This window comes from Lycium barbarum, chromosome 9, assembly GCF_019175385.1.
Source record: "Lycium barbarum isolate Lr01 chromosome 9, ASM1917538v2, whole genome shotgun sequence".
Taxonomy (NCBI): Eukaryota; Viridiplantae; Streptophyta; class Magnoliopsida; order Solanales; family Solanaceae; genus Lycium; species Lycium barbarum.
The window spans coordinates 15,029,134-15,042,574 of record NC_083345.1 but is presented as its reverse complement, the minus strand read 5'-3'; the positions used below and the strand labels follow the sequence as shown (position 1 = coordinate 15,042,574).

The 13,441-nt window shown below is 33.9% G+C and overlaps 2 protein-coding genes across 2 annotated transcripts; one reads left to right on the top strand and one right to left on the bottom strand.

The window, feature by feature from the left end:
• Positions 1 to 138: 138 nt before the first annotated feature.
• Positions 139 to 2,834, bottom strand: LOC132611042 (amine oxidase [copper-containing] alpha 3, peroxisomal-like). Its single transcript, XM_060325457.1, has 5 exons — positions 1,879 to 2,834; positions 1,412 to 1,796; positions 1,210 to 1,323; positions 572 to 1,110; positions 139 to 476 (listed from the first exon to the last, which is right to left on the bottom strand). The coding sequence occupies exons 1-5, from the start codon at positions 2,646 to 2,648 to the stop codon at positions 320 to 322; spliced, it is 1,965 nt and encodes a 654-aa protein (XP_060181440.1). The 5' UTR covers positions 2,649 to 2,834; the 3' UTR covers positions 139 to 319.
• Positions 2,835 to 9,102: 6,268 nt separating this feature from the next.
• Positions 9,103 to 12,635, top strand: LOC132609515 (heat shock 70 kDa protein 8). The gene is made up of 2 exons (XM_060323530.1): positions 9,103 to 9,259; positions 10,661 to 12,635. Exon 2 carries the CDS (start codon positions 10,681 to 10,683, stop codon positions 12,403 to 12,405), a length of 1,725 nt encoding a protein of 574 aa, XP_060179513.1. The 5' UTR covers positions 9,103 to 9,259; positions 10,661 to 10,680; the 3' UTR covers positions 12,406 to 12,635.
• Positions 12,636 to 13,441: the final 806 nt, after the last annotated feature.

Sequence of the window (13,441 nt, the reverse complement as noted above, 5' to 3'; positions counted from 1 at the left end):
TCTATTACATACTCTCTCCGTCCCAAAAAGATTGTCTTACTTTCCTTATTAGTTTGTGCCAAACAGATTGACACATTTCTATATTTAGAAACAATTTAACTTTATGAGATAATTTACAGCCATATGAATATCTAAGACTTGTTTTAGACCACACGTTTCAAAAGTCTTCCTTTATTTCTTAAACTCCGTGCCAAGTCAAACTAAGACAATCTTTTTGGCACAAACTGATTTTCTTTAACAACAATAATAGCAGAATTTTTTTTCATAAAGGATGACATTATCCACATGATACAGATTTGTCTACTTGACTTTAGGAGACTTAATAAAGAACAGGATTACGCTTAAAGAAATTAGCAGGCCTGAGCTCAAATCCAGTGCTTAATGTTGGCATAACTGGAAAATCTTCTTGCTTAGGTACATGATGAACACCCAATGTGTACCATAGTACAATATCATTGTTCTCAATTTCCCTATCCCTGCATCATAAGAGAAAATTGTAACTTCTTTAATCAATCTGATCCATTCACCCAAAAAAAATGCTGCACTTCAGAAGTATAATCTATTGCATTACCTGAGGCTCCACATGGCTAATGTATCATCCCCTTGGCTTTGATCAGTATATAATCCTCCAGCCCATTTCTCAGACTTGTTATAAGGTGTCACCCACACATTGTACTTTGTAAAACCTGCGCGGATTTGTGGGTAATCATCGTCACTTAACAAGGGACCCGTTGCAGATCCTGGGATCAGAGAGTAGCCTATTTTATTCCCAACCTTAGTCTCCTTGTTGGGGTTCACTACTGCCATTTCAAGGGCTCCTGAACCTAGCTGAATCCTTGCATCCGATTCCGTTTTAGCTGTTTCACTAACAACTGTCCAATAACTCTTTCTTGGTAAACTTTTGTTCATCATGCGCCTAGTTTTTAAGTTATTTTTTACAAAGGAATTTTCATGACCGTCCACGTCTAAATCAAGGTGAAAGGTAAAGAAATGATCATGATATGCGCCTAAAGTGTTTTCTGCTATTAGAGTACCGTAGGCTTCTTCCTTTATCTGGTCGTTGTGAGTGTATATCGATCCCCTTGCTTCAAGTAGACCAGTTAAGCCAACCTGTGACAATGAATTTTGATGTACTTATTCATTATTTCTACAAAAAAAAGTCAATATTGTTGCTTCGGTTACTCCAACTCTTGATCTTGGTCCACTTACATTGACTTTGATGCTTCCACTTTGCTTGAATTCATAGTCAGTAATGTAATCATAGTTCCCTACAGTTGACACCATTCTCACCACCAGGCTGACTTCTGGTCTAACCTTTCTTATCTGCAACTCAAAATTTTGAAATAAAATAAAAAGGAATCCCAAAAGCATTTTAAGCAAGCACATTATATACTCTACTATATTAACTTACCACTTTTCCGGGAATCGCAAGCTCTGTATGGCGCCACATGATATCTCCAGCATAACGTTCGAATATACAAATTACATTAGGCATTTTTCCTGGAGTACCATCTTGATAGATGAAGTAGCCATCAATAAACTTTGCATTTTCTGGGCAATCCTTTGATGGTTGAAGCTCTACAGCACAAAGACCAAATCCATATTCACCTGCATCGAAATATGTCCTATAATACCATTCTTCAGTCAGATCCATGTATGGTACAAAAGTTTCTGACATAAATCCTCTGTACAAAACACTCCTAAATTCTCCCTTGTCAACATCAAAGATTGATGCTAGTGATATGACTATTCCTGCTCTCATATCATAAGCTACATGGAACTTCCAGTCAGCCCACCTAAATTCAGGAAAAAACATGTCATTCAACAATTAACTATACTTTGGTTTATCGAAAGCTACTAAACTTCTTGTTCTTTTACCTCACTGTGTTTCCATCTAGAGTAAAACTTGGTCCATCAGGCCGTACTATTTTTATGCCATCTAGTTGCAATTTGGAATGAGGCTTCTGCTTTGGTTCCATGTAATCTGTCCCATTAGCTTTAGGGACCGGAACCATCAAACGATCAACGTACCTCGCGATTTTCATTTGATCAAGAACAACAATTATTGTAATCCCCTCAATAGGTCTCATCCAAAGATTAACAGTGCCATCTAAGTAATGGCACATGAGTTTAACCATTCTGTTACTCTTCATTTTCTCTCCATACCATCCAACAGGGAGGCTTTGGCACTCCACTTCTTTTAGCTTTAGCCTTCTCTTCTTTATGGAGGATATAAATGGTGGATAAGCAAATGGTAACTTATCGGCAGCTTTCTCTTCTTGAAAGGTAAGCATGGGGTAACCATGTCCATCATAGATTTTATCTGATAACATCGAATCACTCGATAAGTCTACGATGATTTCATGTGTTTTTTGATCAATTCGCGCAATAACAATAGCTTGGCGGGGTGGAGTCTTGGTGGGATGATTGGCTGATAGACATGAAAGGACTAATGGTTTCTCGGGTTCATTTAGGCCAACATAATGAAAGGTTACATTGAGGGAAACATAGGACTTTTTGACTATTGTTTTCACTTGACTGAGTTCAGATAGAGTGAGAGAATCCAACGGGTGGTTGTAATCAAGGGATGATGCTGTACTAACAAAGAAGAAAAACAAGAAAAGGAAAATCTTGAAGAACAAAGGCATTGTTCTTGCTATTAGAAAAATGTAACTTGAAAATCTATGAATCTCAGAGTCACATGATTCCTAAAGTTGACACGGTTTATGAGTGTTCTGATGATTCATTCTGAGCCCAAAATCAGTAAGGACCACCAAATGAAAATTCAGCTCAACCACATGTACTAAATATATATCCGCAACAAGTTAGAAACATAAGAGTTAAGTGTAGCTCTAAGCTAGAGTGTTTACTTAGTAATATATATATATATTAGTTATGTGAGGCCGTGCTAAGCCCGGGACCAAACTCAAGATATAAAAGTAGATATTTTAACTAAAGAAATATAATTTGTGTTAGTATAAGTGTACAACAACAACAACCATATACCCATTGTAGTCCCACAAGTGGGTAGTTATATGAAAGCAAAATTTTCATTCCACTCCTTTAATATTTTAACTTCCATTTTGATGAAATTATTTACTTCAAATCAAATGTGGAGCCAGAATTTGACATTTATAACTTATGTATCCTAATTTTCTGAAGTTATTTAGTTTTAAATAAATAATCTATACATAGTTAATGAACTTTTAAGACAAATACATAATTTAACTTATGCAGCGGATGGAGTTGCTCCTCTCTTAATTAGGGATTAGGGGTTCGAACATAGATATGGAAAAAATCTTTGGAGGAAGCGCTCCCCCCGAATAGGCGCAATACAGTGCGAATTATCTGGATTAATTGGGCTCAAATGCAGATATCGAGCACCAACCAGAAAACCAAAGAACATGAAAAATGAGGTAGGAGGTTCGATAGCTTTTCAAAAATAGACCTTAAAAACAAAAAACAAAAAAAATGACTTACATAAATAAGATTAGGACCTAAAAGTAATTAATTAAAAAAATATAAAAAAAATAGAAATTATTGTGAGGACTACAAAAGTCCCCTGGTTCGATAGCTTTTGAAAAAGTAGACCTTAAAAACGAAAAACAAAAAAATTAACTTAAATAAATAAGATTAGGACCTAAAAGTAATTAATTAAAAAGTTTTAAAAAAATTGGGAAATTATTGTGAGGACTACAAAAGTCCCCACATTTGCTCTTATATATAATAGTAATATATATATAATTTTTTTTTATTTTTTTTGTGGGGGTAGGAGTTTACTTAAGTGAATTTGACGTGTAGTATGTGAGAATCGTGCAATAAAGTCTTAATAATGTAAGGGGTCGTTTGGTGCATGGTATAAGTTGGGATATTCCAGCACTAATTTTTTGTACCATGTTTGGTAGAAGGTATGATAAATTTATACCTTGTACCAAACAAGATATAAAATGTGTCTCATCCCAAGAGATAGGATATCCCTTCTTATCCCACTTATACTGGGATTATTTTATACAATATTTTAGATGGTATAAAATAATCCCAATAGATGGGATAAATTAGTCCCGAAATTATAATCCCGGGATAATTTTGACTACATACCAAACGACCCCTAAGTGCTATATATATTTGGAGTAAATTCACTATATTACTTTGGGTCTTCACAATCATAAAAGTCATTCATAATTTGATTGGAATTATCTTCACTTTAGAGTACAGGGCCAGAGTAATGTACCCTTCTAATAATTTAAATCCCAGCTAGATATTAGTCCATAGTTGGGTTTTTTTTTTTTTGGTAAAGAGTCCATAGTTGTTACATGCAAGGACAAACACATTAAAATGATTCTCACCGTACTAGGTTGTTTGTAACCTTGTGTTTTTTTTATACACAAAAAATGTCCTACTAGGTAATTTTTCCTCTTTCAATATATCCAACAAAACATATTAAACATTCATTGAGTCTTTTATTTACGGCTAAGAGCATGATAAATAAATTAAAGTAATTTTTACTTGGCATAGCTTATTATGTTACATATTTATGGAACATAACTATACTTTTTAATAATTAAGTTTAGTAGCTATAATATTATATTTTTACAACTTATAGCTACCCACTTTTTTACCAATTAACTTATCACTCCCCACACCCCTATTTTTTAACTGCACACTTTCTCTCTCCCCCCCCCCCCCCCCCCCTTTTTCCTAAATATACACGTTTTTAACTCCCCATCTCCCCTAATTTCGTGCTTTTCAGATCAGTTTCTGATTTCTTTCACTTCCTTTTTTTACTCTGCATTAACTGCTCATTAATTTCAACCTTTTACCCCCAAAATTCAACTCTATTTCCTAAAATATGTAAGATTCTCTGTTATTTTTGTGTTTTAAACGACGAATATATATTTGAATTCATCTGTTGAAATATCGAATTCAAGTTGAGTTCATAATTGAGGTAACAACGTTTTCACTGCAACTTTTTTATTTTTTTTATTTTTCTGAAATTTTGAAAAATATAGTCAAAATATATGAAAAATATATCTGAAATATAGTCAACAGAAACCAGAATAAGTAATATTGAACATATTAATCAAAATATAATTAAAAAATATAGTCATAATTGAGGTAGCAACGTTTTCAGTGCAACTTTTTTTTTCTGAAATTTTTCTAAATATAGTCAAAATATATGAAGAATATATCTTAAATATAGTCAACAGAAACCAGAATAAGTAATATTGAACATAATAATCAAAATACAATTAAAAATATATATGAAAAACAACTAAAAAGTTCAGAAAAATATAAAAAATAAAAAAGTTGCAATTACACGGTGAAACGTGTAATTCAGTTGATGAACAAATTAAGCTTTGCATGATTTATGGAACATTAAAAAGAGATTTTCTTTAGTTATATTTGGGGAAAAAATATGAAGAGAGTTTTTGAATTCAAATTTATGTGAATGATTAGATGTTGAATGAGATATGTGATTAGATATGGAAGAGAATAAGATTTGCGTGATTTATGGAGCATTAAAAATAGATTTCTGTTTAGTTTGAAAAAGATTTTTTTTCCTTAAATAGAGGCATTATTTGCTCAACAGTTCCGTGTATTTTGACTATATTTATGCGACGCGTCCAGGACCTAATTATAGGAAAAACTAGCTACGAATTGTAAATAATGAACTTGTAGTTATACCTTGTTAGAAACAGTTAAAAGGTAGCTATTTGTGAAAATTTTACTAAATTAAAATAATTCTAATTATAGAAGTGTTACTTACAATTTTCAATAGACAAACATTTATAGGCGTTTGGCCATAGATTTCAAATAGGGAAAAGGGTTGATAATGCTCCTCTACTTTGGGAAAAGGGCTAAAAATATTTTTCATTATAAATTTGGGTCAAAAATACCCCTCCAGTCATTAAAGTTTTCAAATATATCCCTACCTTAATGAAAATTGTCAACATAACCCGATTTCATTTTTAAACCTGTTCCATTTAAACCCGATCCAACTAAATAAAAAAGGCATATGTGTGACCCGCTCCTGTGCCTAGTGGCTCTAGATGTAGGACTCGGGAACAAGTTGGTCGCATATGGGTTTTTTATATAGTTGGGTCGGGCTTAAATGGAGCGGGTTTAAAACTGAAATCGGGTTATTTTGGGGGATTTGAGAATTTCCATTAAGATAAGGGTATATTTGAAAACTTTAATAACGGGAGGAGTATTTTTTACCCAAATTTATAACAGAGGATATTTTTAGCCCTTTTCCCAAAGTAGAGGGGCATTTTTGACCCTTTTCCCTTTCAAATATTTTTCACTTTAATGTAACGGAAAAGGGTCAAAATGTTAAACTATGTGTCATGAACAAAAATGGACTCAGTTCATAGTTTTGTCCAAGAATGCCCTTAAACTATACGAAATTGAACAAAAATACCCCTATTGTTACTTAATTAGGTCAAAAATGCCCTTTTCCTAATAAACATATTGTTTCTTTTCTTTTTAAACACATCATTTTAAAGAAGCCTTTTCTTGTTTCTTTTCTTTTAAAATCTCTTTACCTAATAAAAAAGTGGGAGATTATTTTTTTTCTTCTTAATCTCATTTTATCAATTAAACTAAAATTAGCCTATGTACTTTTTAACTGGTAATATATATCATACATATAAGATCATAGTAACCACATCATTAATTTTCATTTGGATAACCATAAAATTCTTTTACCAAATAAAATAGAAAATATTTTTATTTTTTAATCTTTTCCGAATTGAAGTAGGATAAACATTAGCTTATGTAATCCTTAGTTTTAGAGTTAAAAACAACAATCATAATGCCATAAAACAAGAAAATATATTACATTGCTTCAAATCACAAAATATCTTTAAGTTATCGTCGATGGAGTTATTGTTGACCCTTATTATTTTAACTTTAAAACCAAGGATTACATTATCAAATGCTTATCCTACTTCAATTCGAAAAAGATTAAAAAAAAAAATCTATTTTATTAGGTAAACGAATTTTATCGTTATCTAAATGAAAAATAATGATGTCGTTACTATGATCTTATATATATGATATATATTATCAGTTTAAAAAGTACATGGGGCAATTTTATTTTAATTGATAAATTGAGATTAAGAATAAAAATAATTATCTCCCATTTTTTTATTAGGTAAAGAGATTTTAAAAGAAAAGAAACAAGAAAATGTTTCTTTAAAATAATATTTTTATAAAAATAATGTGTTTAAAAAGAAAAGAAACAATATGTTTATTAGGAAAAGGGCATTTTTGACCCAATTAAGAAACAATAGGGACATTTTTTGTTCAATTTTGTATAGTTTAAGGGCATTCTTAGACCAAAATATGAACGGAGGTCATTTTTGTTCATTTCGCATAGTTTAAGGGCATTTTTTTTACCCTTTTCCGCTTATAGAATTGGAGTGGAAGATGGAGTTGTGTTTGGTTATAATCTTTGTAAAGAATATTAGGAATAATATTCGCGTTTGAATGTACTATAATACAACTTCAAAAGTGCAAAGTGAGTTGAATAGTAGGTTATAAGTTGTTTTTCAAATTTGAAATACAACTTCAAGTTGAATTTGAAATTTTCAAATAAAACGAAAAATTATTATTTATTGTTTAAAGAAAAAAAAACTAACAATTTTTATGGCCAAACGGGTTTACAAACTATTGAGAAATTAAAATTCAAATTGAGATGAAAATTAGATGATTTGACCTAAAATGGTTTGGCTCGCTATGCCTCCCTCTTGCGAGAACTAGTGAGCTTTTGAATAATTTCAGAGCTCCGCCTTTATCTCTTATTCCTTTCTCGCTTATTTCCACCCTTTTTTTAGAGCCAGCGACACTGAAGAAAGAAAGCTGCTTCGGTAGGGTCGAAGAAGACGTGTAAGACATCGAGGGGCTACTTCAACCAAAAAAAGGGTTACCCCCTATTCAAACCAAAAGAAGTACCTAGCATTTTCGTTTGACCCAATTTTTTTTCTCTCCTTATCACTCTGAAAAGACAAAAAAAATTCAGGATAGCAAACATTATTTATCAAATTCTGATATTATTGACCGATTTGGGCGTATATGTAGAAATCTTTTTCATTATTATAGCGGATCTTCCAAAAAAAAGGAGAGAGTACGATACATCGGTGTAAAAAGATTTTCTTTTTTCTGTGAGCTTGGTTTACTTGACCGAAGGGTGCAGTAGAACTTGAAGGTTTTTTAGACTAGTCCCACTAAGGTGGCGTACTTCAAACTTCATCATTCCTTTAGAACAGAGGAAATAAATAAAAATCTATCATAATTTGTGATATGTATTTTTTGGAGAGATTTGCGCAAGTGAAAGATCATTTAATTTTGTTGATTTATAAGAACCAAGGGTGGAGGGAGGAAGGGCCGAACCCCCTTCGGCGGAAAATTACACTATTTATATATTGTTAAAATTATTTTTTATGTATATATAGTAGACGTTGAACTCTCTTTAGTTTCTTTGTGTGTTTACTTTTTTGTATTTTGAACCCCGTTAGTAAAAATTATGACTCCACCAAATATTTAAGAATAACTTTGAAAATGGATGGTCTTAAACTTTTGGCCTCCACTTGCTCTATGGATAAACTTTCAAGGTCAAACTTGAAATTTTAGCCATAAGCCACCCTAGGTCAAAAATTCAAGACTATCCAATTTCAAGGCCGTATTCGTAAATCACCCATTGTTGGTAACAAACCTTTTTTTGCGCGGATTATCCTTCATTTGGGATGGTCTTTAATTTTTGTCCTTCAAATTGGTGGTCTTAATCCAAATTGTATGGCTAGAATTTGCAAAACTCTGTCTTCCGATTTTTTTTAAAAAGAAAATTACTGAGCGAAGGTTCGAAACCGAATCAAATTGTTTTTAGGAAAGGCCAAAAGTTAAAGACCTCCAATTTGAGGGACAAAAATTAAAGACCAGCCTCGCGAAGGCCAATCCTGCAAATTGCCCGGTAATGAATCCATAACTTCAGCCTTTGGGCCCAAACCCACATGTCAACTAACAAACGGGGCAGGACGACCCAAATTACAAGCACCGCCTTGAGGCCTCTGGGAAGGTCTAGAACATGTTGGCACTTAGGCGTTACACTCGGTTTACTTCTTCGTAGAACTTTCTGGCTTTCTCTCTCATTTTGATCACCACTTCTCTATAATATATAACTCTATATAAATAAAAAAATCTTCTCTTTTTTCTCCACTTACTCTTTAATTCTCATATACCAATATTCTGCTCGCTCTAAGTAAGTCTCCATGAGCTCTTCTAGTTTGTGTGCTAAAACTGTCATTTCATTCTGCATTTTCTTGATTTTAATACATACCCTTTTAGTTTAAAACTCATCACAAGCTAAGAAAGTTTTTTTTTTTGGGTTGCTGAATTGATTAATCTTGGTTCCTCTAACGCAAGTTTCAGTTTTAGCTCATGTGGGGTTGATTGTAGTATCTTTATTATTCCATTACCATCAACTTGTTGTGCTCTTTAAATTTACCACAAGAAAGAATGGCTTAACAGTGAGCTCTTCTTGTTTGTGTGGTAATACTGTGATGTCATTTTGCATTTTCTTGATTTTAATAATTACCCTTTTAGTTTAAAACCTCATCACAAGTTAAGAAAGATTTGTTTTTTCTTTGTTTGGTTGCTTTATTGATCAATCTTGGTTCGTCTAATGCAAGTTTTATTTTTTACTCATGTGGGGCTGATATATATTATAACTTACCACAAGAAAGAACTGTTTTTTGTGAATGAATATGTATAGCTTTTTTGGTTTGATTGTTTGATTCATCAATGTTGGTTCTACTCAATCACATGTTTGATTATAGCATCTTTATTATTCCACCTCCTTAATCTACTTAGTCACAAGTGAAGTTGGTTGCTTTGGCAGTATTTTATTTTTTTGGATGTTGCTTGAGTTTCTTTCTTTCTTTCTTCTTCTTCTTCTTATTATTTTTTTTTTTCTGGATGAAGATGTTGCTTGAGTTTCTGTATTTGATTTATTTCCTATCCCTTATTTACTGATCAGTTGTCCTTAAAAATGGGTAATTAAATAAGAACATTTATATATATGGTGATCGGCATACAAGCTGCAGAAAAAAAGATCATACATCCATGGATGGAAAGTAATAAAATTGGATTTTTGTCACGAGAAGTTATTTTTGCTGTTTATACTATGAAAAATGTCGAAATAAAAGTAATTGAGTGGTTGCTTCCGGTGGTTCTGGATGCAAAGTCGTCCAATTCTTGAAAGTATATCAGCCAATTTATTTTGTGCATATTCTTCTAAATTTTAAAGTGAGAGTATACTATCTTAAAAATGTGTTTATTTTAGACTGCAAGTCTAGGTCAAAAGTTCTTAATCAAACATGATAAACTGTGAAGCAATAGAGGCAATTGTGTTATATCAGACAACTTTCAGTTATTAAGAAGCAGTACAAGCTTATCGTGCTAATACGATAGATGTTATGTGGTTTATTTATCTTTTCTTGCTTTTTTTGTCTGTTTATGTGTGAGGGACAGATACTTTCAGGGATCTCTCACTAACATGATAGATATGTGATTATCTTCTATAAAGGATATGGAGTGGATGGAATGTGATGTTTCTTTTCAATCAATTGAAACAGCAAATAAGTATATACTTTTAATGCAGGAGTTCTTTAATCAGTATTCATGGCTGAACAAGCATACACTGTGGTGTCCGACAGTGAAACAACCGGGGAGGAAAAAACTTCACCTGCTTTCCCTGAGACAGCAATTGGAATTGACATTGGTACATCTCAATGTAGTGTGGCAGTTTGGAATGGATCTCAGGTGGAGCTCATCAGAAACACGAGAAATCGGAAATTGATGAGATCATATGTTACCTTCAAAGATGAGGTCCCTGCTGGTGGTGTTAGCGATGAACTGGCTCACGAATATGACATGTTATCTGGAGCTGCAATCTTCAACATGAAACGTCTGATTGGTAGAGTCGATACAGATCCTGTGGTTCATGCCAGCAAAAGCCTCCCCTTTTTGGTTGAAACTTTAGATATCGGTGTTAGGCCATTTATTGCTGCCCTAGTGAACAATATGTGGAGGTCCACTACTCCTGAAGAAGTTCTTGCTATCTTTCTAATTGAACTAAGAGCTATGGCTGAAGCTAAACTAAGACGTCCTGTTAGGAATGTGGTTTTGACAATCCCGGTGTCATTTAGCCGATTCCAGTTGACCCGAATAGAACGAGCCTGTGCCATGGCCGGGCTTCATGTTCTAAGATTGATGCCTGAACCAACTGCAGTTGCTCTGTTATATGCTCAGCAGAAACAACAGTCTGCACATGAAAATATGGGTAGCGGGAGTGAAAAGATAGCCCTTATATTCAATATGGGTGCTGGTTATTGTGATGTAGCTATAACAGCTACAGCAGGTGGTGTTTCGCAGATCAAGGCCTTAGCTGGCAGCACGGTTGGAGGTGAGGACCTACTTCAAAATCTGATGCATCAAATCTTACCAAACATGGATGATTTATTCTCAAGCCATGGAATCGAAGATATAAAGAGAATGGGGTTGCTTCGTGTTGCCACCCAGGACGCCATCCACAAACTCTCATCCGATACAAGTGTCCCAGTTGATGTCGACTTGGGAAACGGAACAAAAATATCTGAGGTTCTCCAACGGGCGGAGTTTGAAGAGGTCAACAAAGAAGTATTCGAGAAATGTGAGGCTTTGATAAAACGTTGCTTGCAAGCTGCTAAACTAGAAGCGGAAGACGTGCACGATGTCATAATTGTTGGTGGGTGTTCTTACATTCCAAAGGTTCGTAACATTGTAATGAGTATGTGCAAAAGAGAAGAGTTCTATTCTGGAATGAACCCGATGGAGGCAGCTGTACGTGGTGCAGCATTGGAAGGAGCAGTAGCTTCAGGAATTAGTGATCCGTTTGGGAATTTGGACTTGTTAACCATCCAAGCAACTCCTTTAAGCATTGGCATTCAAGCTGATGGAAGCAACTTTATACCAATTATTCATCAACACACCACAACACCAGTAAGGAAAGAACAGATTTTCACTACTGTCCACGACAACCAAACCGAAGCATTGATCCTAGTTTACGAAGGCGATGAGAAAACCGAGGAAGAGAACCATCTGTTAGGCTATTTTAAGATCAGAGGAATACCTCCATTACCAAAAGGTGTTCCACAGATTAATGTGTGCATGGACATTGATGCTTCTAATGTCCTGAGAGTGTTTGCTGGTGTAATGATGCCCGGGGAGAAGCATTCACCCACCCCTTTCATGGAAGTTAGGATGCCTACAGTTGATGATGGACAAGGATGGTCTGCTAAAGCTCTGCATAAAACATATGGCTCTACTTTGGATTTGGTCACTGTGCAAAAGAAAGGACGGCATTGAGATTGCTGGATAGATGATAAAGCAATGAGACTTACAAGGTGTTTTTAGTAGTGAAAAATGTGGTAACTGTTTCTTGTAAATATATGTGTGAGTTTTACATCTGCTGGAGAATAATCTTGGTTGTGTGTCTTGAGAACAATTGTTACACGGACTGTTGTAACTTTGTCTCAGAGAATTTAGAATTTCATATTTTACATATATCCTACTCTTTCAAAATCATAAATCTGTTATTTGGACTTCTAAATAATCTACTAGTCGTGTGAAAAAGTATTTCCACTATGAGGGGACCAGTTATACTCTTTCTGTTAAGTGGCTTTTGGTCAACTGAGTTTTACGTTGTTTCAGTTTGTTCCTTTACTTTGGAAGAATCGACGACTCCTAATTTGTTTATATAGGATGTAGAGCCTGTTTGGATGGGCTTAAAAGAAGTAGTTTATAAGCTGCTTTAGATAAGTTAAGTTAAACGGGATCAATTAATTTTTTTGGGCTTATTTTAAGCATAAAATGGCTTTAAGCTGGTCAGTTAAACATAAAAAAAACTGAAAACAGCTTATAATTACCGATCCAAACGGGCTCATAAACAGTTAGTATAGGAACTAAATTGATTGAAATAAAATAGAATGGACATAAAGAACTAGTAAGAGTGACACCAGATTGTGGATTGAGATTCTTTTTTGTGTGAGTCGAGCGTGTTTAATATATTATAGCATATTTCCTTGGCAACAGGTGCAGGTAAGTTTTTACGTTGGCGTCCCACATATTTGACCAACTCCAATAGTTTGAAATTGAACAACTTTGATTAATTGGTTGATTTAGATGGAAAGCATGAGCATAAATGCTGATAGCTTTTTCTTATTTGAATGGTGCAAATGCAGAAATCTTTCATGTAAAGTTGGCTGACCACAGCACTTCTACTGAGACAACACAAAGAAGTGCAACTTTTAATAAGTGGAGGTGCAAAGATTTAATAAAAGTCCAAGAAAGTCATCCTCCAGGTATTATTGGATGACTGTGCTAACTTAAAAAGACAGCAAAA

What these genes read in the sequence shown, in the direction of transcription:
- LOC132611042 (XM_060325457.1), bottom strand. Translation starts at nt 2,648, where the DNA reads ATGCCTTTGTTCTTCAAGATTTTCCTTTTCTTGTTTTTCTTCTTTGTT. An exon ending in TTGCGATTCCCGGAAAAGTG is followed by an intron (nt 1,324 to 1,411) that starts GTAAGTTAATAT and finishes TTTGAGTTGCAG; the next exon opens with ATAAGAAAGGTTAGACCAGA. An exon ending in GTGGAAGCATCAAAGTCAAT is followed by an intron (nt 1,111 to 1,209) that starts GTAAGTGGACCA and finishes TCATTGTCACAG; the next exon opens with GTTGGCTTAACTGGTCTACT.
- LOC132609515 (XM_060323530.1), top strand. Translation starts at nt 10,681, where the DNA reads ATGGCTGAACAAGCATACACTGTGGTGTCCGACAGTGAAACAACCGGG.